At 47.5% G+C, this 24,352-nt stretch overlaps 2 protein-coding genes across 5 annotated transcripts in view; one reads left to right on the top strand and one right to left on the bottom strand.

Moving 5' to 3' along the window:
- Positions 1-1,877: 1,877 nt before the first annotated feature.
- Positions 1,878-5,874, top strand: LOC100191815 (uncharacterized). Of its 4 annotated transcripts, none has more exons than XM_035964477.1 (7): positions 1,878-2,248; positions 3,217-3,320; positions 3,986-4,099; positions 4,656-4,739; positions 5,135-5,264; positions 5,368-5,531; positions 5,610-5,874. In XM_035964477.1, the coding sequence occupies exons 1-5, from the start codon at positions 2,059-2,061 to the stop codon at positions 5,189-5,191; spliced, it is 549 nt and encodes a 182-aa protein (XP_035820370.1). In that variant the 5' UTR covers positions 1,878-2,058; the 3' UTR covers positions 5,192-5,264; positions 5,368-5,531; positions 5,610-5,874. The 4 variants fall into 4 exon arrangements, with proteins under 4 accessions (XP_035820370.1, XP_035820371.1, XP_008667059.1 ...); XM_035964478.1 differs by having other exon boundaries at positions 5,362-5,531; XM_008668837.3 differs by having other exon boundaries at positions 5,362-5,837.
- A 5,267-nt stretch (positions 5,875-11,141) lies between these two features.
- The window catches only part of LOC100277287 (uncharacterized), a 63,978-nt gene continuing 50,767 nt past the window's right edge, over positions 11,142-24,352 (bottom strand). The window contains 2 exon segments of the mRNA NM_001150897.3: positions 11,142-11,434; positions 11,898-12,020. Coding sequence (NP_001144369.1) covers positions 11,426-11,434; positions 11,898-12,020 — 132 coding nt within the window. The 3' untranslated portion in view covers positions 11,142-11,425.

The following is a 24,352-nucleotide window of genomic DNA, read 5'->3' as shown; positions in this document are numbered from 1 at the left end:
CTATTTTGAATGGAGTCTCCAATGATGGTAGCCTAATAAGTTCAGCTTGTAGCTCTCCTATAGGATGAAGCACTTTGTTGAAGTAACGGCTCATAGTCTCACCGGATCTACCATAATTTGTTCCCACCAACCTATTCCTAAGGTTGTGTCCCACTGTGTTCAAAAACATGGCCACTTGTTCCTCAACACACATGTGTATTGTATCTTCAAGTAAACCCCGATCTCTAAAACCCTTGCAAAAGCGAAAGAAAGTAGATCTACTAAGTCTAAGCATGTTCACACATGTTGATCACTCATCCATATTTTAGTGTTAATATAATCAAGTCTCATCCTATCCCTTTCCTCCATTGGCCCATAAGTAATACTGACTCTTCTACCATCTCTTTTTCTTTTCCTGGACTCGATAACCATGGCCATCATGGACAGCAACACGTGTGCTGCAACACCATAAATCAAAAGCTAGGTCGCCTTGTCCATCTACAACACATCAGCAAGATTAAAGTCCAATGTACCAGGCTACTAGGCTATGCTCTAGTTCTTACTAGGTTACTGATTATGCATAGAACAATACTAGTAAGAGATTTGAATGATTAGAAAAAATAACCGGTAGGTTAACATCACATAAAATTAACTGGTAGGAGAACCACAACACATAAAGTAGCCATTTGAACAACAAAATAACCATAACACATAAAGTAGTCATTTGAACAGCAAAAAAGTAGCCATCAGTTTGATTTTGTCGAACCAAAAGGTGGCATTCATTCTATCAACATTTCTTTTTTAATTTACATTTAGCAATTATCTTCACATTAGGGCACAAACCAAGTAGCATCAGGCAACCCGAGTCAGTTCTAATAGCACCACATATAGCATCAAAGAAACCAAGTATGGCACAAATCAATGATAACCATTGTCACCGAAGCAAAAATGACCAGATCTAGTAGCACAACGATAAGGATTACATTGGGGCATACTTGTTCTTGGATGTTCTTGTGCTGGTGCCAGGGAGATTGTTCTTAGACGTTCCGATGCTGGTCCGGTGGTTGGAGTTCCTGAAACACATATCGGAACCAAATTTCAGGAAGGTGACACGCATCGAAACCCATGCAAGATCACAGGCAGGTGGCACGTACCCGGAAGGCAGCCGACAAGCCGGTGATGTGCACTTGGTCGGCCGCTCGCCTGGACGCTCGCCTTCGCCTGCGCTTGTGCTTATGCTCACCCTCACGATGGCGGCCACGTGCATTGGCTCCCGGCCGCCAAGATCCGTCACCAAGATAAATGATGAGAGGGGGTAGGGTAAGGATAAAGTTGGGAGGCAACGCAAGAGCTCTTTTTTGGTCACACGTTTTTTTGGGACCGCGCCGTCAGGAAAAATTGCTCCGGTGTTCACGCTCTCATGTGACCCTTATCCAAACATCATGGAAAAAAATATGGCTGGCCTCCTTCCATCTCTCCTTGTATATTCAATCAAACACACTATAAGATGCCACTTCTGTATAAGCCAGTTTGCCTACAATTTATTGTATATGTGATTTCTGACTCGTCCTTCCTTCACCCTCAAATCTTAACATAAGGGGAAAAGCCTTGAGCTATCTAGCATCAAACAACGAAAGCTCTATTTAGTTTAGTTCAAAAACATCTTTTTGGTGAAGTTAGGCTATTTCGAAACAGTTATTTGACAAAAACATCTTTATAATGGCTTGTTGCATTGCATGCCTAAAAGAAATGAGGTAAAGAACGGTGGAAAGCTACTTTTCAGTTTCATATCAGTGTCTATTTTTGTCTGAGAGCGTAAAAGAATTTCACTCGTGGTTTTTTTAATTTTTAAAAATTAGTGTTCGATTAAAATACAGCTTCTAACAGCTTGTGAAGCTGTTGGTGGCAGAACCGAAGATTGTATAGGGAAAAAAAGAAGGGAAAAGAGGGGGGGAAATAACGGCTCGTCGGCCCTCCACGCAAACGAAATCCAGCAGACCGACGCGAACCGAGAAAAATCCCACGAAATCTCGTGGCCGCGGCGACCGGAAGAAGAGGACGACGACGGACGGAGCGGCGATGGCGTGCCGCGCACTTGCCCTCCGCTCCCTGCTCCTCCCCGACCCGCTACACCGCCTCCCGGCCGCGGCGCCACCTGTTTGGAGAGCGTCCCGCGGTGGCCGCCGTCCGCACCTCCGCTGCTGCTCCGGCGGCGGGGGCGGGGAGCCCGGGCAGCCGCCGCAAGAAGCTGTGCTCGAGGCCATATCCAGTGAGTCGTCATACCCCACTTCCCCACTGCTTGTTAGTACGAGTTATTCCGTCTTGCTTATTCGCAGCTTCAGCTAGTCGCTTCAGTCGTTTCTTGCTCGGATATAATATAGTTTTAGACATCGGGCTACCAAATCGCTGGTTTATTGCGATGGATGGGTTCGAGGGTTACTTCGGATATGTAATTTACCGTTGGTTTGGCTTGGAATTAGCAGTAAAATGCGATGATTCCATGGCTTGGTTGATTTATCCAACGCAATTTCGGCTACAGTTCTTTAGTGTCGCATTCATTTTTACTTTGCATATTACTGTGTAATAGGGTAATCAGGATAATCCTCAGCATAGAACCGCTCAATAGCATAGATGAATTGGTGTATTGGTCAATGCAAGGCCCTGCATGTTTCAGCTTGTAAATTGTGAAAAGCAGCTTGTGAATCATAACGATCTACTAGCTGCCGCCACAGATTGTTGGGTTGTAGCAACCTGGCCTGTGGATTGTTGTAGCTTGAGATAGTAAAAGGTACAATCCACAATCAGAATCTAAAACAAACATGATAACGATGTAAAGTGACATATCTCCTTGCAGGACTATGTATGGTTTGTGCCTACTTTGCCAAATTCATGAAATTTGTGTTCATGATGGAAGGCTTCATGTTTCCACTGAGCCAAAAGTTTTGCTAGGGTTTATTCCATGCTCTAATGCCTACTTCACCATTCATGAAATTTGTGTTCATCATGGTTCTTAAGGCGGTACGGCGAGACAAGAAATTGGCCACCGCCTGGGCGCCGCCTAGGCGACGCCTAGGCGAGCAAGGCGCCTCAGATTGCTTGAGCGTCTGGACGCCTAGGCGACGCCTTTAAAACACTGGTGTTCATGATGGAAGGATTCATGTTTACACTGAGCCAAAAGTTCTTCTAGGGTTTATTCCATGCTCTACTTCATACTGGCTTTTATTTTTCTGAAACCAGAGATAGCAAGGTCTAAAGGAAGGGTTGCACTCACAACAAATATGGTCATGGGTGGTACTGTGACTGACGATGCAAGTGATGAATGGCTTGTTCTGGATCAGAAGGTGTGTCTCATTGTCCATCTTCTTTACAACTTACCTAAAGATAGACTTACAATGGGCACTCTACGAAATAGTGACTCCTAAATTTTGAGAAATGCTGATGCAATGAGAGTCCTTTATATATTGAAAAAGCTCTTGTTTGTACTAATATTTCTTCTGGAAGCAGTAGCTTGTTAACATTAAGGTAGGATTTATCACATGTTCTGTTTTGGGGAAATGGTAGGTCATGGGAAGCTAAATTGAATGACTTTTAACTTTGTGACGCTCATTTGTGGTATTCTTTGTATGTTATGGATACAATATTTTACACCATCAATGGCCTTCAACCTTTTTCGGGAAACTCAATAGTGATTGAGAACATGAACATCTCATGCTGCCTTTCATTTTTGCTATCCTTTTATCATATTATTACTGCTGATCAGTTTGTGTGCAACAAAGTGCATCTCTGCTATATTCTTTTTGAATTAAAAACTGGAATACAACAACAGACAACAACAAAGCCTTTTAGTCCCAAACAAGTTGGGGTAGGCTAGAGTTGAAATCCCACAGAAGCCACAAGTCAAGGTTCAGGCATGTCGATAGCAATTAAAAGTTAGAATGAACCCTAAAAGTTGTAGAGTCTATATTTTTTAGGCATTGCTCACTAGCTATGCTGTTTTGCTTCACAGGTAAATTCCTACCCCACAGATAGAGGATTTACAGCAATTGGCACTGGAGGTGATGATTTTGTCCAGTCAATGGTAGTTGCTGTTGAATCTGTTCTTCAAGAATCAATTCCCAAGGTTAGTTTTTATCATTCTTATAATTATTTGTAAACCATGTAGTTATCAACAAGAAGATGTGATTAGACTGCTAGTGCTTTGCGCGGAGCCAATACTTCCGTGAAATGGTTTGTGCGCTAATAAGTTCAGTAGACTCTGTACACTAATCATTTGCACTTCAATTATTTGTTGTTTATGCTTCTTAGATGGCAGTAGGACTAATACTTTCGTGAAACTTTGCTTTCCTATGTGAAGATATGAAGGAAAAAGCTGTGCCAAGAGACATTCCAATGTTAGATTGTAGTTGTATCTGTTAGAAAGGCAATCTCACGGCCATTACTGACCCTCCAATCTCAGTCATTACTGGCCTTAATAGCAGATCATATCTGAATCTACATTTGTAGCATCGTATTGGTTAGGCTTGATTAGAGGACATTCTAGGATTTTAATTCTTCCCTTGCATGTAACTCATGCCTGTATAAGTACAGCCTGCAGCAAATAGAATGAATTCTTTCAGTTCCTTTTCACAATCATTCTCTTGATTTGTTTCACTGCTATTCATATGTATCTTGAACAGGGCCGGGTATCTCAGAAATTATCTTCAAGAGGGAAATATGTTTCTGTAAACATTGGGCCAATTCGTGTTGTTTCTAGTGAGCAGGTGACAAGTTTCTCCTTTATTCAAATGTCTTTACCAGAAAAAATATGCCTATTTTCTGAGTTTGTTTTTTTTTTTGTGTTCATTTCATTTTTGTACACCCCCTGTCCCATAATAAATAAGAGTCGAAGGTTCATAATTTGTCCTAAAATAAATAATATTTTACACAAACATAGAACACTGTTTCCTAATGCAGAAGCTAATCATAGGTGCATGCAGACGATAACTGCCAAATCCAAGAAAATTCCTCCAGGAAAGAAAAGGAGATGAGGATGCATGCGTCTTTTGCCAATGTTCTTAATATGTCCGAAAATTTCTAGAAACTTATTTATTATGGGACGGAGGGAGTAGATATAAAGGTTACCCCTTTTATTGAAGTTCTGCCTGCTGCTTTTCAGGTCCAAGCTGTGTATCGTGCCATGAGAAGAGATAACAGGATGAAATACTTCTTATGAAGTGCAATTTCATGTCCTGGATGTTCCCTAGTCCATTCCATGTTGTATCCTACGATGCATTTTCGCCATATTTGTAAGTACCAAATCAAATCAAATCAAATGGAAACACTGTAGATTGCTTGATTTCTATTAGGCCCCTTGTGATGCCAAATTTCCCTTCATTGTTGGAGATGCAGGCTGGACCTCCGGTGAATTCCAATGACTTTTATGTGCCATTCAAGCCCAAATTGAAGCTTCTCTACTACAAAACAATATGTTGGGTCCAGCTACGTTATTTAGTGCAGGGGGCGTATATAGCTACTATGTATTCCCTTTCTTCTATAATGAATAAGATTCAAAGGTTCACAGTTTGTCCTAAAATAAATAATATTTTACACAAATATGAAAGATTGTCTCCTAATATGGAAGTTAATCATAGGTGCTTGCAAGCAATAACTGTCAAATCCAAGAGATATCCTCTACAAAAGGAAAGGAGATAAGGATACAGCTTCTTTTGCCAACGTTCCTAATATATCTGAAAATTTCTAGGAACTTGTTTATTATGGGACGGATGGAGTATGTTAAAGATGTATGTTAGTGTTTCATATTACATGTGTTTTACTATTTTATAAACAGTATGAATAGTAGTATAAGTGCTCCTAAATTATCGATGTGTGTCTTCAATTCCAAGAGACTATTTTTTACTCTCTATTTGACTCTTTATTTACCTCTCTATAAAGATTAAACCCTATATATAGTATCTTATTCGAACAGACTTTCTAACAGACAAATTAGTTTAGCTAGTCAGAGTGGGTAGCTAAGTTTGGCTAGAGAGAGGACCAATTTGGAGAGCCAGATAGCTTAGGGAGTTGGATGGTTAGACTGTTGGAGAGTTATTTTATTGTTAAATAAACAATTTAGCTTGACGAGTCATTTGGTTAGTCTCTTGGAGTTGCTCTTCCTACCTTAAAAGCCTACTAAAAGGTACCATCTACTAGTTCTTTAATATTATCTTCGGTGGATCGTGTAAAATATGAGACATTGTACTATAAATGACACTGTTTGCAGAGTGAAGTTTAAAATATGTGATGAGATAGGTATAGATAGGGGATCTACTGGAAATGGCATAAGTAACTCCCTAAAGGCTTGTTTAGATCCCATGTGCGCTAACGTTTATCACACCTTGAAAAGCTAAATTATTATTGGGTGCTAAAGTTTAGAACTCATGTTTGGACCTTCAAATGCTAAAGTTTAGCTAAAGTGTAGGGCTAAACATAATCACTATGGATTCAAACAGACTCTAAATCTTAAATTTTAAAAGTGAACAAAAAAATGCTTCTCCAATAATTCTCCAAATAGAGTTGTTAAATGTAGTCACGTGCTATTCAACCTTATTTACTTTTTAGATTTGGAAACTCGATAGACACTCCCCAAACATAATTAATGTCGACTTTTTTACACCGCGTGCAACATAGTTAACATCAATTTCTTTACACTGTGTGCTGATTTTTTTTCTTTCCCACACAGCGAGGTAGTCAGGACTAGCGTCCTCTTTTTTCTCATTTTCTACAGCAAAGCAGTTAGTTTCAGCGCGCGTGACACAAGCTTCTCGTTCATTGTCGGTTCATTAATCTCACACAGGTTCGTCGACTAGCCTTCTCCTCCGCCCTCGACCTCATCGCCAACCAGGTCTGACAGGGTAGACCTGCTACCCCACCCACAACCCCACCACCAATACAGCTCTGACGCGCTACTAGACGACTAAGCCTTCTCCTTTGCAGTTGAACTCCTCGCCATTCGACATTCAACCTGCCACCAAGCTAGATGTGTCACCAGTCTGACACGGTAGCTCAAGGTTTGCCTCTTCGTACATTGTTGGATGTAGCGATTAGGTATAAGGTGCTAACCTGATTAATAGCTCCTATGAAATGTCTGATGGAGCTGTGATTAGTTCCAACTTGTTAAGTTTGATGGAGTTGTTGTAGACCGTTGGCACTCACCACCGCTAGTGAGAGGCATACCATCAGGGAGACAGAGTCTTGATCTGATCATTCACTAGTGCACATAACTCAAGGAAAAAGGAAATGGGCTTACCAAAACTAGAGTTAAAATTGAACTACTCTCTAAATATTAAGAATTATTGGGGACTAAACTATTTTTACTCTCAATAGCTATTTAGCAACTTACCAAATATGGGTTTAGAGAGCTTTTTTAGAGAACTATTGGATTTGTTGGAGGTATTTCTCCTTGAAATTAAAGCATACATTACGGGCTTGTTTAGGAGCAAGTGGAATGGAGAGGATTGAGTGGGCTAGAATCCCCTAATATTCAATTTAAATATTAAGGGATTCTAGTCCTCCAATTCCTTACATTCCACTTGCTCCCAAACATGCCTACATGTATAAGGCTAAGTACATTGATACATATCAGCGGTCTTATTATAGACCTTATAGCCCGTATCATGCAATATCATGTAGGATTTTATGCAATGTCATGTAAGGTTTTTTATGGCATGGAGGAAAGAAAAAGGAGAGTAACATCTCATGCAATGGCATGTATGATTTTATATACAATGTCATGTAAGATTTCATATGACGTGAAGAAAAGAGAGATGAGAGTGACATGAGTCATTTTCCAAAACAAACACCCCATGAGCTAAAATTTAGGACGATAAAACAACTATAGTACCAATTGTATGAGCTATCGTTGTTATACAGACTATAAATTTTCTTTTATTTTATGCATAAATTAAGAAATTATGAGTTACTATGAGGCGGGCAGGCAGCTTAAAGGGCAACTATTGTACAATAATAGTCATTTTTATGATTGTAAAATAGTACCCCCATCCTTCGTCCAGAAAAGGATGTATCAATATTTTAATACCAATTAGGCCGTGGAAAAAAGAACCATTTAGTATCATGCCTATTTTGTTTCCCTTTATTTTGATGAATTAAAATCTAACTAATGAAGTAGATTATTTTTTAGAATGTGACATTCCACAACTTTCCAAATTTTATATATAAGACTATCTCAAATTCGTGGTGTGAAAGATAAAAATTGATTATATAGATTTACATGCTAATTTTCTAATATACAATTTATAGCGCACTTTTCTACTTCTTTATAGTATAAGTGTAGTGTATAACTATCTTCCTCATATGATTTAGGATAATATACGAATATGTTATATATAAATATATTAATTTAATTAGTTTATGTTTAAATTATGATTATTAGAATAAAAATCCAATTCCAACGGAATATTGATATTCCTTTATATAAGATTGAACGAATTTAAGATGATTTAGCGAATCTGATATTGCACTCTTTTCCACCGCTATGGGGCGATTGGTTGCGTGCATGTGGCCTATGCCTGTCCCATGGTATATGCAACGACGCGTGTTTGAATTCCTGCAGCAGCTCCTGGGCTAGACTGAGCGCGTGCAAGATTCCTCTTCAAGTTTGGCTCCGTGCGTACGCAGATTTTGGCCATCCTCTGCGTGCAGGCTCGTCTCATGCGAGATTAGGATAGGCACGAAAAAAAATACACCTTAAGGGCAAGTCACAAATCAGCCCTAAGGGTTCACCAAATTGAAAGATAGGAGGTCTTAATTAGAGCAACTCCAACAACTCCTAAAAAAATTACTCCTATACAAGGAATTTGGAATCTCCCTAAATCATGTAAATCCCCATCGATGAGGTATGGAACTTTGAGAACGATCTGATGGAAAAGTTTTATGGTTGTGATAGTAATTATAAACTCTCTTCCAAAATGTACCACGAGTCTGGTTTGTGCCATTCATAGGATCCAAACTAATGTTCAGCCACGCTGAGACAACCAAAGCATCCTCCTGCTGGCTGAAATTAGCAGACCTTTTCTGATTTGGTCTAGACGAAGTCACAACTACAGATGGATGCTGCTCAGAAACAATATCGTAGTCATCCAAAGACATGTTATTGTTACCCTCGCTCATCAGGTTACTAAAATATCCTCCTTGCATTGTAAGTACCTCCTATATAAAAAAACTATAAATCAGAGGTATTTCCAACATACAGGACATTTTGATACGGAAAGGATGTGTCACCAGCCAATGGCTACAGAAATTGTTTCATAGAAATTCAGATTAATTGAAAACTTGGTCTATACTTCCTTTCTCAGCACATACACCAAAGTAGCGGCACAAACTAGCAAAATCAGTACGATCTACGAAATTAATACATCCCAAAATGTAAATCATCGTGGACTACCCTTTCTCAGCAGGCATAGCAGATTTTTCCTCTAGAGATGGTCTTTTGGTTTGAGAAAAGTATGCTTCCCTTAGTGCCAAAACTACTTCATCTGATTTTGCCGAAGGAAACTTTAATCTGGATTTCGAATAGTTCACATTCCCCGGGTATTTGACATATAGAAATTCTGGGAGTCTTCCTGGCCACACGTGGAGCAAGCGGCACCTATCTTTCTCTATCTATCTTGGCAGGGCTTCAAAACTAGTTCGAGAAAAGAAATGCGTCTCTCCTATAACGGAGAAATCACTGAAGCCTATGGCAGCCTCTATCTAGTCGATTGCTTTTGGATCAAGCCCAGTGCAGTGTAAAAACGAAACCCTATTTGACCTCCGGAAAGCCTATTGACAATTCAAAACTTCTGGTCCCCTATACTATACTATAATAGGGAAAGTAGGCAAGTCCATGGCCACCTACTTGAAGTGAAGAGCAGAAAAGAGATTTGATTCACTACCGAGTTCTCTTCCAATGAGTAACTACTAATGTTACGAATCAAAAACGAGCCCTTCGTCCTCTGAAAGCCGGCGATCGAGTGAGTAAGTCCGCCAGGAAGCTAGTTCTTTAGGGCTTAAATGAAAGCTTGTCGACTGTGAAAAGTATACCTTTCCTTTTCCTATCCTTTCTTCTCTACTGGCTATCCTATCCTTTCCTTGAGTTTGTTTCTTTCCGCTGCACGATGTGCAACCATTTGTGAATTGAAATAAAAAAGCTCACGAATTAAATGTCTTACCTCAAATTCAAGACCGGCTGCAGATGGATTTTGAGTAGCCATCGCAGAATCATCTTGCGTCATGGATTCCCCACCAACAGGATCCATCGGAAGAGCAGTTTGCATCGACCTCCACTTGGTTGAAGACCGCCGCCGCCTGAACCTGCTTGTCCAGTGCGCGCGAACTGCAGATCGAGGGAGATTGGATGAAGTGCATAGGCGGCAAAAGGACGCGGGAACGGAAACCACCAGCTAGATTGGGAGCCTGCTGGTCGTCGGAGATTTGCGCACGGGACGAGGTTGTATTCGCGTGCGAAGGTTTAGGGGTAACAGTTGAGAGTCTGTTGGACACATGGTTTTCCTTTTTTTCCCAAAAAACTAATTGGGACAATAGTTTAAGGAATTATTGGAGTCGCTCTTAGCTACCAAAGAAAGGAGATCTTAGCTACCAAATAGTACGGTGAATTGTCAAAGTATTGTTGCAAACAGAAACGTGACCACCCAGGTTAGATTGCACTAGAAAAAAGCCATGCCAGGGCACAAGTTATAATGCTAGATTGTTCGTACTCCCCTTTTCCAAAATTCTTATTACCCACCTAGATATAAATTATGTCTAGATATATAGTAACAACTATGTATCTGGAAAAGCCATAACATCTTGCAAATTAAAACAAAGGGAATGGTGGAGAACTGGAAGCGCATGCCAAGGAAATGGTTTCAGCAATTGTGTTGTATATACAGATCACGTCCGTTTCCATTAACCCATTGGTATTTATAACTATGGTTTTTAACTTAAGGACTACTCTGGGAACCCCATTTTCCCTGGTGATTTCTATTTTTTCGAGGGAAATTAGTTCATATATGGGGTAAAGTGTGCTCCCAAACTATATGTCTAAAAGGTTTCCAAACTGGCCCTAAAAGTTTTCCCCAAACTAGCCCTAAAAGGTTTCCCCATAAAATGCTCCTAGTACAGTGACGGGGTAAAGTGTGCTCTGGCATAACGAAAGCCCCATCAAGCTGGCCTGTTATATTAAACTGGAATCACAATTTCGGGATTATTGAAACCACAGCAGAGCAGAAACGGAAGAGAAGACCCCATATATATGTTCTTCGGGATACTGCGCTACGCAGCGTTCGATTACAACTCAACATAAATACGATTGGTCTGCATCATGTCCGGTGGAAGCCCAGCATGTCCGGTGGAAATTAAGCCATGGCCACGATCCGACTGAATCCACAGGATCAGACTTCAGCTGCTTCCTTCACTTGTCCTACCAAAGGTAAACATGTGATTTAGGAAACTTCGTGTCAAACATGGAAAAACTAATGCTTGTCACCCGATTTCACCACCGTCCAATTTTGTGTGTTGGGACATTCTCATCCTCGCCCATCCAAACTCTGTCAATGTCTGTGTGGTTAGGATTCAGCGTTGACAGCGTGTTTGCAAAGCTAAAGAGAAGCCTGCAACGAGCCAGCGATAGGCTGGCCTGATGGCGGCGATGGGTTCCACTGTTGAGCACGGTGATGCAGCAGAGGGATCACTGCCTAGGGACATGATGGCAGTGGTGGATGGAGTGAACAGAGAGGTGGCTGCTTTGCAGGTAAGGTAGGACAGTGGGCAGCAGGTGGGGACGGAAAGCGCAGGACGAAGCCATGGTGCTTCCTGAGGGCCCAGTAGACAGAATCTAAACACATCCGGGCAAACAGAGCAAGAACAAAAGCGTCCCAACTCACCACTTGGTATTGTTTCTCTTCTTTATAATAGCGGTTGAAACCCAATGTATCCTTGATCTCCTGAAAAGATGGCAGGACGCTAGGTGGAGGTACACCGCCGTCTTTTATCGCAACTAGAGCATCCTGCATTTCAGACATTCTTGTGTTAAGAACAACAAGTAGTGCTTCTGACATCGTCAGAATGAAACACCTATTGAAAATGGCAAGGCTAGTCAATAGAAGTAGTTGTGGTTTGTTAGCACCAACAGGATCTTCAGAAACTAGGACACATTATAGTTGTCTATCAAATATACATTGTTGAATGATTATGGTACAAGCTCGAGAGTTGAGGAAGGGGAAACACTAAAATAACATAAATAAATGTGTTAGAATTGAAAACGATTTTTTTACTCAAACATCACACGAGAGCTTTCATTAAGAAGGAAATAAGTACAAACTGCTTACAGAAAAGGGAAAGGCTAAAGGAAGCCCCTCCCAAGCACACCGCACACACGAAAAGGGAAAGGCTAAAGGAAGCCCCTCCCAAGCACACCGCACACACAATAGCTTTTTTATCCTCCCACCGTTGTCTGCAGAAACCGTCGTTGCCCATGGTCTCAGGAGCCGCTGCCCTTGGTCTCAGCGGTAGCAGCCACCATCGTCCATGCTCACGGTGGTCGCCACCGCGGACCATGCTTGTTATAGCAGTTGCCACCACCTTGCTTGTAAACTTGTACCAGTCCTTAGTCGTGTCTGTAGCATGTGACGAGTGCCACCATGGTTGGTCCCAAGCTCGCAGCAGAGAGAAGCTAGGCTATGGGATTGGGGATTTTTTTTGGATTTGAGGAGCATGTGAATGGATAGAAAGAACCGTAAAGGCCAGTGCCCTTGGTTTGGGCCCCCACCCCCAACCCCACACGCTCCGGAAGGTCCAGCCCTTAGAAACCTAGAACCAGGAACTTGGCCACGTTCCGAGAACGTGAGAACAATCTCGTTCCCATAGTGTTAAATCCTAGTTTTAGTAACGTACCATGTACCACGTTCCCGTTCTTCGATCCCAACGATCCAGGAACCTCCCAACAGCCCCACATGGCTCTGACTATTTCGCGGATTTAGCCCGCTGACCAGCGCCTGATGTGACAGCGTCGGGCCCCTCTACACGCTCCGGCCTTCCACCACCGGCGCGTCTCCAGCTCCCGCCCTGGTCTCCACCACCTCCTCTACCACTTGGCATTGTCGTCTCGGCCACCCAGGACCTGACGTTATGACCAAGCTTACCAGCAGTTTAGATCCTTCCGGTAGTAGGGGACATTTTGAGGGTCTCTGCCATGCTTGCCAGTTAGGCCGACATACCCGTCTCCCATTCACTACTTCTCGAGCTGAGCATGCTTTTGACCAGGTTCATTGTGATCTCTTGACCTCCCATGTACTCAGTCTCTCTGGTTATAAATACTATTTGGTGATTTTGGATGATTTTTCTCATTTTCTTTGGACTTCTCCAATTCGGTTGAAGTCTGACACGTTCCCCACCCTCACACACTTCTTCGCCTGGGTCTCCACCTAGTTCCGCCCGGTCTGTGCCTTGCAGTGTGACAATGGCTGCAAGTTCGACAACCACGCCTCCCGTTCTTTCTTTCTCACCAATGGCCCCAGTTGCGTCTCTCGTGGCCCTACATCTCTACCCAGAACGACCGAGCCGAACGCATGATTCGCACCACCACTAATATTTGCCTCCTCTTTCGGGCGTCTCTCCCTACCAGCTACTGGGCAGGGGCCATGCACACCGCCACACACCTCTACAATCGTCTTTCCTCGAAGGCGGTAAGCCACCCCACTCCCCACTTCGCCCTATACGACACAGCCCCCTCCTACGACCACCTTCGCGTGTTCGGTTGTGCCTGCTATCCTAACACTTCCGCCACCACTCCACATAAGCTATCTCCTCGCTCCACTCGTTGCCTTTCCTTGTCTATTCCCCTGACCACAAGGGGTATCGTTGTCTTGACCTCGCCTCACACCGCATCATCATCTCTCGTCACTTCATCTTCAACGAAGATGTGTTTCCTTTTGCTAGCTCCTCCCCACCCACCGATCTCGACTCCCTCTTTGAGTCCGATCCGGTTACCCCACCACCCCAGGCGTCCCGTCTTGCGTCGTTGCCTGCACCACGTGCGGCCTCGACGCCTCCGCTCGCGCCTCTTCCCATTCCACGCACGGCCCCGTCGACCCTGCCCGCGCCACACGCGCCCCTGTCGATCCTGCCAGCGCCACGCAGCCTCGTCAACCCTACCTGCGCCACGCGTGGCCCCATCGTCCCTGCTTGCACCTCGCGTGGCCCCGTCGACTCCTCTGCCCGTGCCACGCGCGGCCCCGTCGACAAGCGCGACTTGCTTCGCCAACCCCGCCCTCATCTACCACCTCCGCGGGCGCGTCACTCCTTCAGCACCCACTGACCCGGGTCCGTCGACGAGCGTGGCTCGCTTTGCCGAACCCGCCGTCGCCTATCATAGCCGCGAGCCGGCCACGCCGACGGCCCCCGACGGCCCGGCGGCTCGCTCCGAGCCGCTTGTGTACCACCCGATCGCCATCCACCGCGACCCTGGGCACGTCCACCCGATGATGACTCGGCGTGCCGCCGACGTTCTCCGCCCCGTCGACCGCCTGATTCTGGTCGCTGATACGACCGCCACTCCTCCGGACACCTCCTCGATCCCCTCCTCTGTTCGCACCGCCCTCGCCGACCCACACCGACATCGTGCTATGAAGGAGTACACGACCCTGCTGGCCAACCACACCTAGGACCTGGTGTCGTGTCCACCAGGCACGAACGTGGTCACCGGCAAGTGGCTCTTTCGCCACAAGCTGACCTCGGACGGCTCCCTCAACCGCTACAAGGCCCGTTGGGTCCTTCGGGGCTTCACCCAGCGTCCTAGAGTGGACTACGACGAGACCTTCAGCCTCGTCGTCAAGTTCGCCATCGTTCGCGTCGTCCTCTCCCTCGCCCTCTCCCGGGACTGGGCGATCCATCAGCTCAACGTCAAGAATTCCTTCCTCCACGGCACTCTAACATAAACTGTCTACTGCAGCCAGCCCACCGGCTTCGTCAACGCCGCTCGCTCGGATCTGGTCTGTCGGCTAAACCGCTCCCTATACAGCCTCAAGCAGGCGCCGCGAGCCTGGTACAGTCGCTTCGCCTCCTACTTGGCCTCCATCGGCTTCGTCGAGGCCAAGTCGAACATGTCACTCTTCATTACCGGTGCGGCAACGACACCATCTACCTCATGCTCTACGGCGACAACATTGTGCTCACGGCATCCACCACCGGTCTCCTCCAATGCACGATCGTCGCCCTCCAGCGGGAGTTCACGATGAAGGACCTGGGGCCCCTCCACCACTTCCTCGGCATCACCGCCGAGTGCCAACCCCAAGGTCTCTTCCTTCACCAGCGCCTTACGCCATCGACATCTTGGAGCGGGCTGGCATCTCCGACTGCAAGCCCTGCTCCACCCCTATCGACACTCAGGCGAAGCTCTCTGAGGACGATGGGCCCCCGGTCGCCAACGCAACGTCTTACCGGGGCCTGACCGGGCACTCCAGTACCTCACCTTCTCTAGGCCCGACATCGCCTACGCCGTCCAGCAGGTGTGCCTGCACATGCACACCGCGCGGGAACCCCACCTCACCGCTCTCAAGCGGATCCTGCGCTACCTCCCCGGCTCCCTCGACTACGGCCCCCTCCTCCAACCATCCCGACGTCGGAGCTCGTGGTCTACACCGACGCTGACTCGGCCAACTGTCCTGACACGCATCGGTCCACTTTCGGCGATGTCGTGTTCCTGGGCGCCAACCTCGTCTCCTAGGCCACCAAGCGGCAGCCTGTCGTCTTCCGCTCCAGCGCAGAGGTTGAGTACCGCGCTATGGCCAACGGCGTGGCAGAGGCCTCCTAGATGCGCCAGCTACTATACGAGCTCCACAACCCGCTTCAGCGCACAACCCTCGTCTACTGCGACAACGTCAGCGCGGTCTACCTCTCCACCAACCCCGTGCAACATCAGCGCACGAAGCACATGGAGATCGACCTGCACTTCGTCCGCAAGCGTGTCGCTTCCGGTGACGTTTGGGTTCTCAGCGTCCCCACCACGCTGCAGTTCGCCGACATCTTCACCAAGGGGTTATCGTCGAGTGTATTTTTAGACTTTCGATCTAGTCTCAACATATGTACAGGATAGAGTTGCGACTGTGGGGGTTGTTAGAGTACCCTTTTAGGGTTTGGGGTTTACCCCGTGTATTTACCTTCTCACCCCTATGTAATGGACCAGGCCCAACTAACTCAGTCTATTAATACATCACCCAACCCCTTGTTAGGATTAGGGTTTCCCACAGGAGCCAGCGTCACCGATGATAATAACATTCGAAAGCGAGTTCTCAGCCTCCGTCAAGCAGCCTCTGACCATCGTCGTGCCCCCGAGGTCGTACGCTTCGGCGGTGGCACCAATGGCGCCCGCCGCCACATAGCTGGCAGCGACGGTCGAGGCCGTGGAGTACTTCTATACTATGTTGTACGGCAGTGACCCTGGAGCAAGTACGCGGCAGAGATCCGTGACCCGAAGCATCGGGGTCGCGCATGTAGCTCGGCGCGTACGACACGCCGGTCGAGGCCATGATAGAATAAGTCATGTGGTCTCTGTTTTGTGGTGAACAGGACAGCAGCACAGCAGTACAGGACTGCAGCACAACAGCATCTTTTGACTGCTGCAGCACAGCAGCAGTGCAGTTGAGTGCAGTTGGAGACAGTCACCTTTTGACTGCTGCAGCACAGCAGCACCTTTTGACTGCTGCAGCAGCAGGACAGTAGCAGTAGCTGGCAGTTGCAGTTCTTGACTGCACTTTAGCAGTAGCTGGCAGTTGCAGTTTTTGACTGCACACTTTAGCACTTTAGTATCTAGAGGACAGCATCTGTGTGCTGCGGTGTGTAGTGTGTAGTGTAGTGTAGTGCAGCCCCTAGGGCTATAAATATGTGTCCCCAACCCCTCTAAGGGTATGGCATTGTGTAGTGTTTGAGGAAATAAACAGAAAATTGCCCCAACTCATAGTGTCATCCTCTGATGAGAGTTAGAGTCCCTCTACTTACAATTGGTATCAGAGCCAAACTATCCTGCAGCCTAAACATCTCGTGTTCATCTCCTTCCCGCGCCTCTCCCCACACTCAGTCGGCAGCAAGAGCTCCAACTATTCCTTCCTCCCCTGCTCAGACGAGCAGCCTTTCGTCTGAGACAGCCTCTTCCACACGCAGCGACCCCTCACTAGCCCACCATGTCCCTACGCTCGGCCACTTCGAGTGCGCGGCGCCAGCAGGAAGCCGAGGTCGCCGCGGCACAAGAACGCGAGCGAGCAGCAGCAGCGGCTGCAGCGACAGCGGCGAGGGCAGCACGGTTGGCGGCGGCGGAACTGGCAGCGGCGAGAGCGGAAGTAGAAGCAGCGGAGGCGGCGGATGCTGCACGTGCGGCGGCAACAGAGCTCGAGGTTCTGCGCGGCAGTAGAGCTGGTAGCTCTGCTTCTGTCGACGACAACACCGATGAAGAGCTCAGGCTGGCGAGGGAAGCAGCGCGAGAGCAGGCGGCACAGTGGGCAGCCGCGCATCCCCATGGGGGCGCGCGTGGCGGCAGCCCGGATAGGCGCCGACACGCTGACGGCGCTCCAGGCGGGGGCGCACGCGGCGGTAGCCCAGACGGGCGTAGACGCGCCGGCGGTGCTCCCGGCGGCGGCGACCGAGTCGACGGAGATCGCGGCCTCTACAGGCGGCGCGGTTCTCCCTCCCCGGATCGGTACCATGGTCGCCGCATGGCCCAGGCCATTGTCAGGGACATCGGTCCCGGCGGTGGGTGGCCTACCCTCACCAAGACCAACTACGTCGAGTGGGCCGCGGTGATGAGGGTACGGCTCCAGGTTCGCCACATGTGGGAAGCAGTTCGTTACGACGACGTCGACTACCACGAGGATCGGCGGGCGCTGGATGCTCTCATTGCTGCAGTCCCGCCCGAGATGCAGTTTTCGCTTTCCCAGAAGCGGACTGCCAAGGAGGCCTGGGACGCCATCGCTGCGACCCGCATCGGCAGCGATCGTGCCCGCAAGACCACACTGCAGGCACTTCGCAAGGAGTGGGAGAACCTGGCCTTCAAGCCAGGTGAGGATGTTGATGACTTTGCTCTCCGCCTCAACACTCTGTTGCAGAAGATGGTGCAGTTCGGCGACGACACCTACGATGAGGAGAGAGCTGTTGAGAAGCTCTTCCGTTGCATCCCCGAGAAGTACAGGCAGATTGCTCGCTCGATCGAGTCTCTGCTAGACCTCTCCACGATGACGATCGAAGAGGCGATTGGTCGCCTCAAGGTGGTCGACGGCGACGAACCACAGGCTCTCTCTGGGCCTATCACTATCGGCGGGAAGCTACATCTCACTCGGGAGCAGTGGGAGGCCTGCCAGGGTGACAAGAAGAAGGGGGAGTCCTCCTCGACACGAGGCCGCAAACGCGGCAAGCCGCGCAAGCCGCGTGGAGGCGCCCAGGCCGGGGCGCGAGGACATGCTGAGGGTGGTGCACGTGGAGGTGCCCAAGGCGGCGCCGTCGGCAACAAGAAGCCGGCACGAGACGACGGCTGCCACAACTGCGGCAAGCTTGGCCACTGGGCCAGGGATTGTCGGCAGCCACGACGTGGCCAGGCCAACGTCGCACAGGTGGAGGCGGAGGAGGAGGCCCTGCTCCTGGCACATGCAAGCATCAAGCCATCTCCAGCGGCACCGGCCGCAGCGGCACTCCTCCACCTTGATGAGTCGAAAGCACGCGCTTTCCTCGGCGACGGCTCCAACAAGGACATGATCGAAGGATGGTGCCTCGACACCGGCGCCACTCATCACATGACCGGCCGACGGGAGTTCTTCACCGAGCTTGACTCTAGCGTCCGAGGCTCCGTCAAGTTTGGGGACGCCTCCGGCGTAGAGATCAAGGGCGCCGGCTCAGTCGTCTTCACCGCCGCGTCTGGTGAGCACAGACTGCTCACCGGAGTCTACTACATCCCCGCGTTGAGGAACTCTATCATCAGCTTGGGACAGCTGGATGAGAACGGTTCGCGCGTGGAGGTCGAGCACGGAGTCATGAGGATCTGGGATCCCTCTCGTCGCCTTCTTGCCAAGGTACGCAGGAGTGCCAATCGGCTTTACATCCTCAATGTGAAGGTGGCACAACCTTGCTGCCTTGCTGCTCGTCGAGACGACGGGGCATGGCAGTGGCACGAGCGCTTCGGGCACCTTAACTTCGAAGCCCTGAAGCGGCTCAGCGCCAAGGAGATGGTACGAGGCCTGCCGTTCCTTGACCATGTGGAGCAATTCTGCGATGTCTGCGTGTTGACAAAGCAGAGACGACTCCCCTTTCCCCAGCAGTCGAGCTTCCGAGCCAAGGAGAGGCTCGAGCTCGTGCATGGGGACTTGTGTGGCCCGGTGACACCAGCCACACCAGGAGGACGACGCTACTTCTTGCTGCTCGTCGACGATCTCTCCCGCTACATGTGGGTGATGATCCTTGGCAGCAAGGGAGAGGCTGCAAACGCCATCAGGCGTGTGCAGGTCGCTGCGGAGGCGGAGTGCGGCCGCAAGCTGCGCGTGCTGCGCACCGACAACGGCGGCGAATTCACGACGGCTGAGTTCGCATCGTACTGCGCGGATGAGGGCGTTCAGCGTCACTACTCCGCGCCGTACAGCCCGCAGCAGAACGGCGTCGTTGAAAGGGAAATGTGCCCTTGGGCCATTTCTAAGTATTTTGGTGATTGAGTGCAAACACAAGGGCCTAAATGTGAAAATATGCTCATAGATGAACAAAGTGTAAATCACAAGTAAAGGTATGTTTCTAAGCCTTAGTACATTAGTTTTGTGTACTAACATCTTGTCTAAGTGTTAGAAACAGGAGAAAGAAGAAAAGAAAAGAAGTGGAGAGTGGCTGTGTACAGCCAAAGGCTGCTTCGGGCTGGGGCACCGGACTGTCCGGTGTGCACCGGACAGTGTCCGGTGCGCCAGATCAGCGCAGCGCAAACCAGCCGCTCTCGGGTTTTTCTCCGGCGACTTCGGCTAAAATTCACCGGACTGTCCGGTGTGCACCGGACTGTCCGGTGAGCCAACGGTCGGCCGCGCGATCGGCGCGCGACACGTGGCCGAGCCAACGGTCGGAAGGGAGCACCGGACTGTCCGGTGTGCACCGGACTGTCCGGTGCGCCAGATCTGCAACGGTCGGCAACGGTCGGCTTCGCTTTCTATGGAAACAAATCGGGCACCGGACAGTGTCCGGTGTGCACCGGACTGTCCGGTGCGCCACGAGACAGAAGGCAAAGATGGCCTTCCAGATTTGTTCCCAACGGCTCCTAGCTGCCTTGGGGCTATAAAAGGGACCCCTTGGCGCATGGAGGAGTATACCAAGCATTCCTTGAGCACTCTTGATCACTCACACATCAATCTCGCGCACTTGTTCGACATTCTAGTGATTTGAGCTCCGTTCTAGTGTGCTAGTCTTTTGAGCTCAAGTCTGGGTCTTGTGTGTGCGTATTCGCTGTGATCTTTGTGTCGTGTGTGAGTTGCTAATCCCTCCTTTGCTCTGTGATTCTCTGTGAACATCTTTTGTAAGGGCGAGAGGCTCCAAGTTGTGGAGATTCCTCGCAAACGGGATTGAGAAAAGAAAAGCAAGAACACCGTGGTATTCAAGTTGATCATTGGATCACTTGAGAGGAGTTGAGTGCAACTCTCGTCCGTTGGGACGCCACAACGTGGAGTAGGCAAGTTTTGTACTTGGCCGAACCACAGGATAACCACTGTGTCATCTCTGTGATTGGATTCTTGTGGTTATTGTGTTTTGACTCCTCTCTAGCCACTTGGCATAAACTGTGCTAACACCTAATCAAGTTTTGTGGCTATAAGTTTAAGTTTTTACAGGATCACCTATTCACCCCCCCCCCTCTAGGTGCTCTCAATTGGTATCGGAGCCGTTCTCTTCAAGAAAGGGACTAACCGCCCGAAGAGATGGATCCTAAGGGGAAGGGAATTGTGATCAACGACAAGGAGAAGGAGTCCTTCGTCAACGAGCCAAGGGATGACAAGTCCAATGACTCGGGCTCGGGCCACAAGCGAAGAGATGGGAAGAAGAAGAAGACAAGACGCATCAAGGAGATCGTCTACTACGACAGCGATGAGTCCTCTTCTTCCCAAAAGGACGACGACTACGACAAACAAAGGAAACCGGTTAATTCTAACTTTTCTTTTGACTACTCTCGTATTCCGCAAAGTTCAAATTCACATTTGCTTTCTATTCCACTCGGCAAGCCCCCACACTTTGATGGGGAGGACTACGGATTTTGGAGCCACAAAATGCGTAGTCACCTATTCTCTCTCCATCCTAGCATATGGGAGATTGTAGATAGTGGAATGCACTTTAATAGTTCGGATAGTCCTATATTCATTAATGAGCAAATCCATAAGAATGCACAAGCTACTACTGTTCTTCTAGCCTCATTGTGCAGGGATGAATATAATAAAGTGAGTGGCTTGGATAACGCCAAGCAAATCTGGGATACCCTCAAGATCTCTCATGAGGGAAATGACGCTACCTTGCTCACCAAAATGGAGTTGGTGGAGGGCGAGCTTGGACGGTTCGCGATGATAAGGGGCGAGGAGCCAACTCAGACATACAACCGGCTCAAGACCCTTATCAACAAAATAAGGAGCTATGGAAGCACGCGATGGACGGACCACGACGTCGTCCGACTATTGCTCAGGTCCTTTACCGTTCTTGATCCTCATTTGGTGAATAATATTCGTGAGAATCCCAGGTACACCAAAATGTCGCCCGAAGAAGTCCTAGGAAAATTCGTCAGCGGGCGAATGATGATCAAGGAGGCAAGGTATGTGGACGACGCCTTGAATGGACCGATCAACGAGCCGCAACCTTTTGCTCTCAAAGCCACAGGGAACAAGGAGGCGCTACCCAGCAAGGTGGCGCAAATTGAGGCGGCCGGTCTTAATGAAGAAGAAATGGCCCTCATTATCAAGAGATTCAAGACGGTGCTAAAGGGTCGCAATGGACAGCCGAGCAAGACTAAGACCAAGGGGAAGCGATCATGCTTCAAATGCGGTAAGCTTGGTCATTTTATTGCTAACTGTCCCGATAATGATAGTGACCAGGAAAAGGGAAACAAGAGGGAAAAGAAGAAGCATTACAAGAAGGCAAAGGGCGAGGCGCATCTAGGCAAGGAGTGGGACTCGGATTGCTCCTCGTCCGACTCCGACAATGAAGGACTCGCCGCCACCGCCTTCAACAAATCAACCCTCTTCCCCAACGAGCGTCACACATGCCTTATGGCAAGGGAGAAGAAGGTATGTACTCGCAACTCTACCTATGCTTCTTCAAGTGAGGAAGAATCTAGTGATGAGGATGAAGTAGATTATTCATGTTTGTTCAAGGGCTTAGATAGATCTAAGATAGACAAAATTAATGAGTTAATTGATGCCTTGAATGAAAAGAATATACTTTTAGAAAAGCAAGAGGATTTGTTGTATGAAGAGCATGATAAATTTGTTGAGGCACAAAAATCCTATGCTTTAGAAGTTAAAAGAAATGAAATGCTTTCTTTTGAACTATCTACTTGTCATGAAACCATTTCTACTTTGAAAGGTGTCAACAATGATTTAAATGCTAAATTAGAAGTAGCAAATAAATCCAATTCTTGTGTAGAACATGTTGAAATTTGTACTAGGTGTAAAGATTTTGACATTAATGCTTGTAGTGAACACCTAGTTTCAATTTCCAAGCTTAATGATGAACTGGCTAGTCTTAATGCTCAACTTAAGACTAGCAAGAATGATTTCGATAAGCTAAAATTTGCAAGGGATGCCTATACAATTGGTAGACACCCCTCAATTAAGGATGGACTTGGCTTCAAGAGAGAAGCTAAGGACTTAACAAGCCATAAGGCTCCCATTCCCGCCAAGGAGAAAGGGAAGGCCCCTATGGCTAGTAATGTGCAAAAGAACCATGCTTTTATGTATTATGATAGGAGACAAACTAGAAATGCTTATAGGAGTTATAATGCTTTTGATGATTTTGACTCTCATGCCATGTTTGCTCCTAGTTCCTCTTATGTGTATGATAGAAATGTTACTAGGAGAAATGTTGTTCCTAAGAGAAATACTATTCATCATGTGTCTAGAAAGAATGCTATTCATGCTCCTAGGAAAGTAGTGAATGAACCTTCCACAATTTATTATGCTTTAAATGTTTCCTTTGCTATTTGTAGAAAGGATAAGAAAATTGTTGCTAGGAAGTTAGGGGCAAAATGCAAGGGAGACAAAACTTGCATTTGGGTCCCTAAGGATATTTGCACTAACCTTGTAGGACCCAACATGAGTTGGGTACCTAAGACCCAAGCCTAAATTTGCCTTGCAGGTTTATGCATCCGGGGGTTCAAGCTGGATTATTGATAGCGGATGCACAAACCATATGACGGGGGAGAAGAAGATGTTCACCTCCTACGTCAAGAATAAGGATTCCCAAGATTCAATCATATTCGGTGATGGGAATCAAGGCAAGGTAAAAGGGTTAGGTAAAATTGCAATTTCTAATGAGCACTCTATCTCTAATGTGTTTTTAGTAGAGTCACTAGGATATAATTTACTATCTGTTAGTCAATTGTGCAATATGGGATATAACTGTCTGTTTACAAATATAGATGTGTCTGTCTTTAGAAGAAGTGATGGTTCACTAGCTTTTAAGGGTGTATTAGACGGCAAACTTTATTTAGTTGATTTTGCAAAAGAAGAGGCCGGTCTAGATGCATGCTTAATGGCTAAGACTTGCATGGGCTGGCTGTGGCATCGCCGCTTAGCACATGTGGGGATGAAGAACCTTCACAAGCTTCTAAAGGGAGAACACGTGATAGGTCTAACCAATGTTCAATTCGAAAAAGATAGACCTTGTGCAGCTTGTCAAGCAGGGAAACAGGTGGGAGGAGCGCATCACAGCAAGAATGTGATGACCACTTCAAGACCCCTGGAGCTGCTGCATATGGACCTCTTCGGACCCGTCGCCTATCTAAGCATAGGGGGAAGTAAGTATGGTTTAGTTATTGTTGATGATTTTTCCCGCTTCACTTGGGTGTTCTTTTTGCAGGATAAGTCTGAAACCCAAGGGACCCTCAAACGCTTCCTCAGGAGAGCTCAAAATGAGTTTGAGCTCAAAGTGAAAAAGATAAGAAGCGACAACGGGTCCGAGTTCAAGAACCTTCAAGTGGAGGAGTTCCTTGAAGAGGAAGGGATCAAGCACGAGTTCTCCGCTCCCTACACACCACAGCAAAATGGTGTGGTAGAGAGGAAGAACAGGACGCTCATCGACATGGCGAGGACGATGCTAGGAGAGTTCAAGACCCCCGAGTGCTTTTGGACGGAAG

Source organism: Zea mays, chromosome 2 (assembly GCF_902167145.1).
Source record: "Zea mays cultivar B73 chromosome 2, Zm-B73-REFERENCE-NAM-5.0, whole genome shotgun sequence".
Taxonomy (NCBI): Eukaryota; Viridiplantae; Streptophyta; class Magnoliopsida; order Poales; family Poaceae; genus Zea; species Zea mays.
The sequence above is the reverse complement of the archived record's forward strand: the minus strand, read 5'-3'. Positions and strand labels throughout refer to the sequence as shown.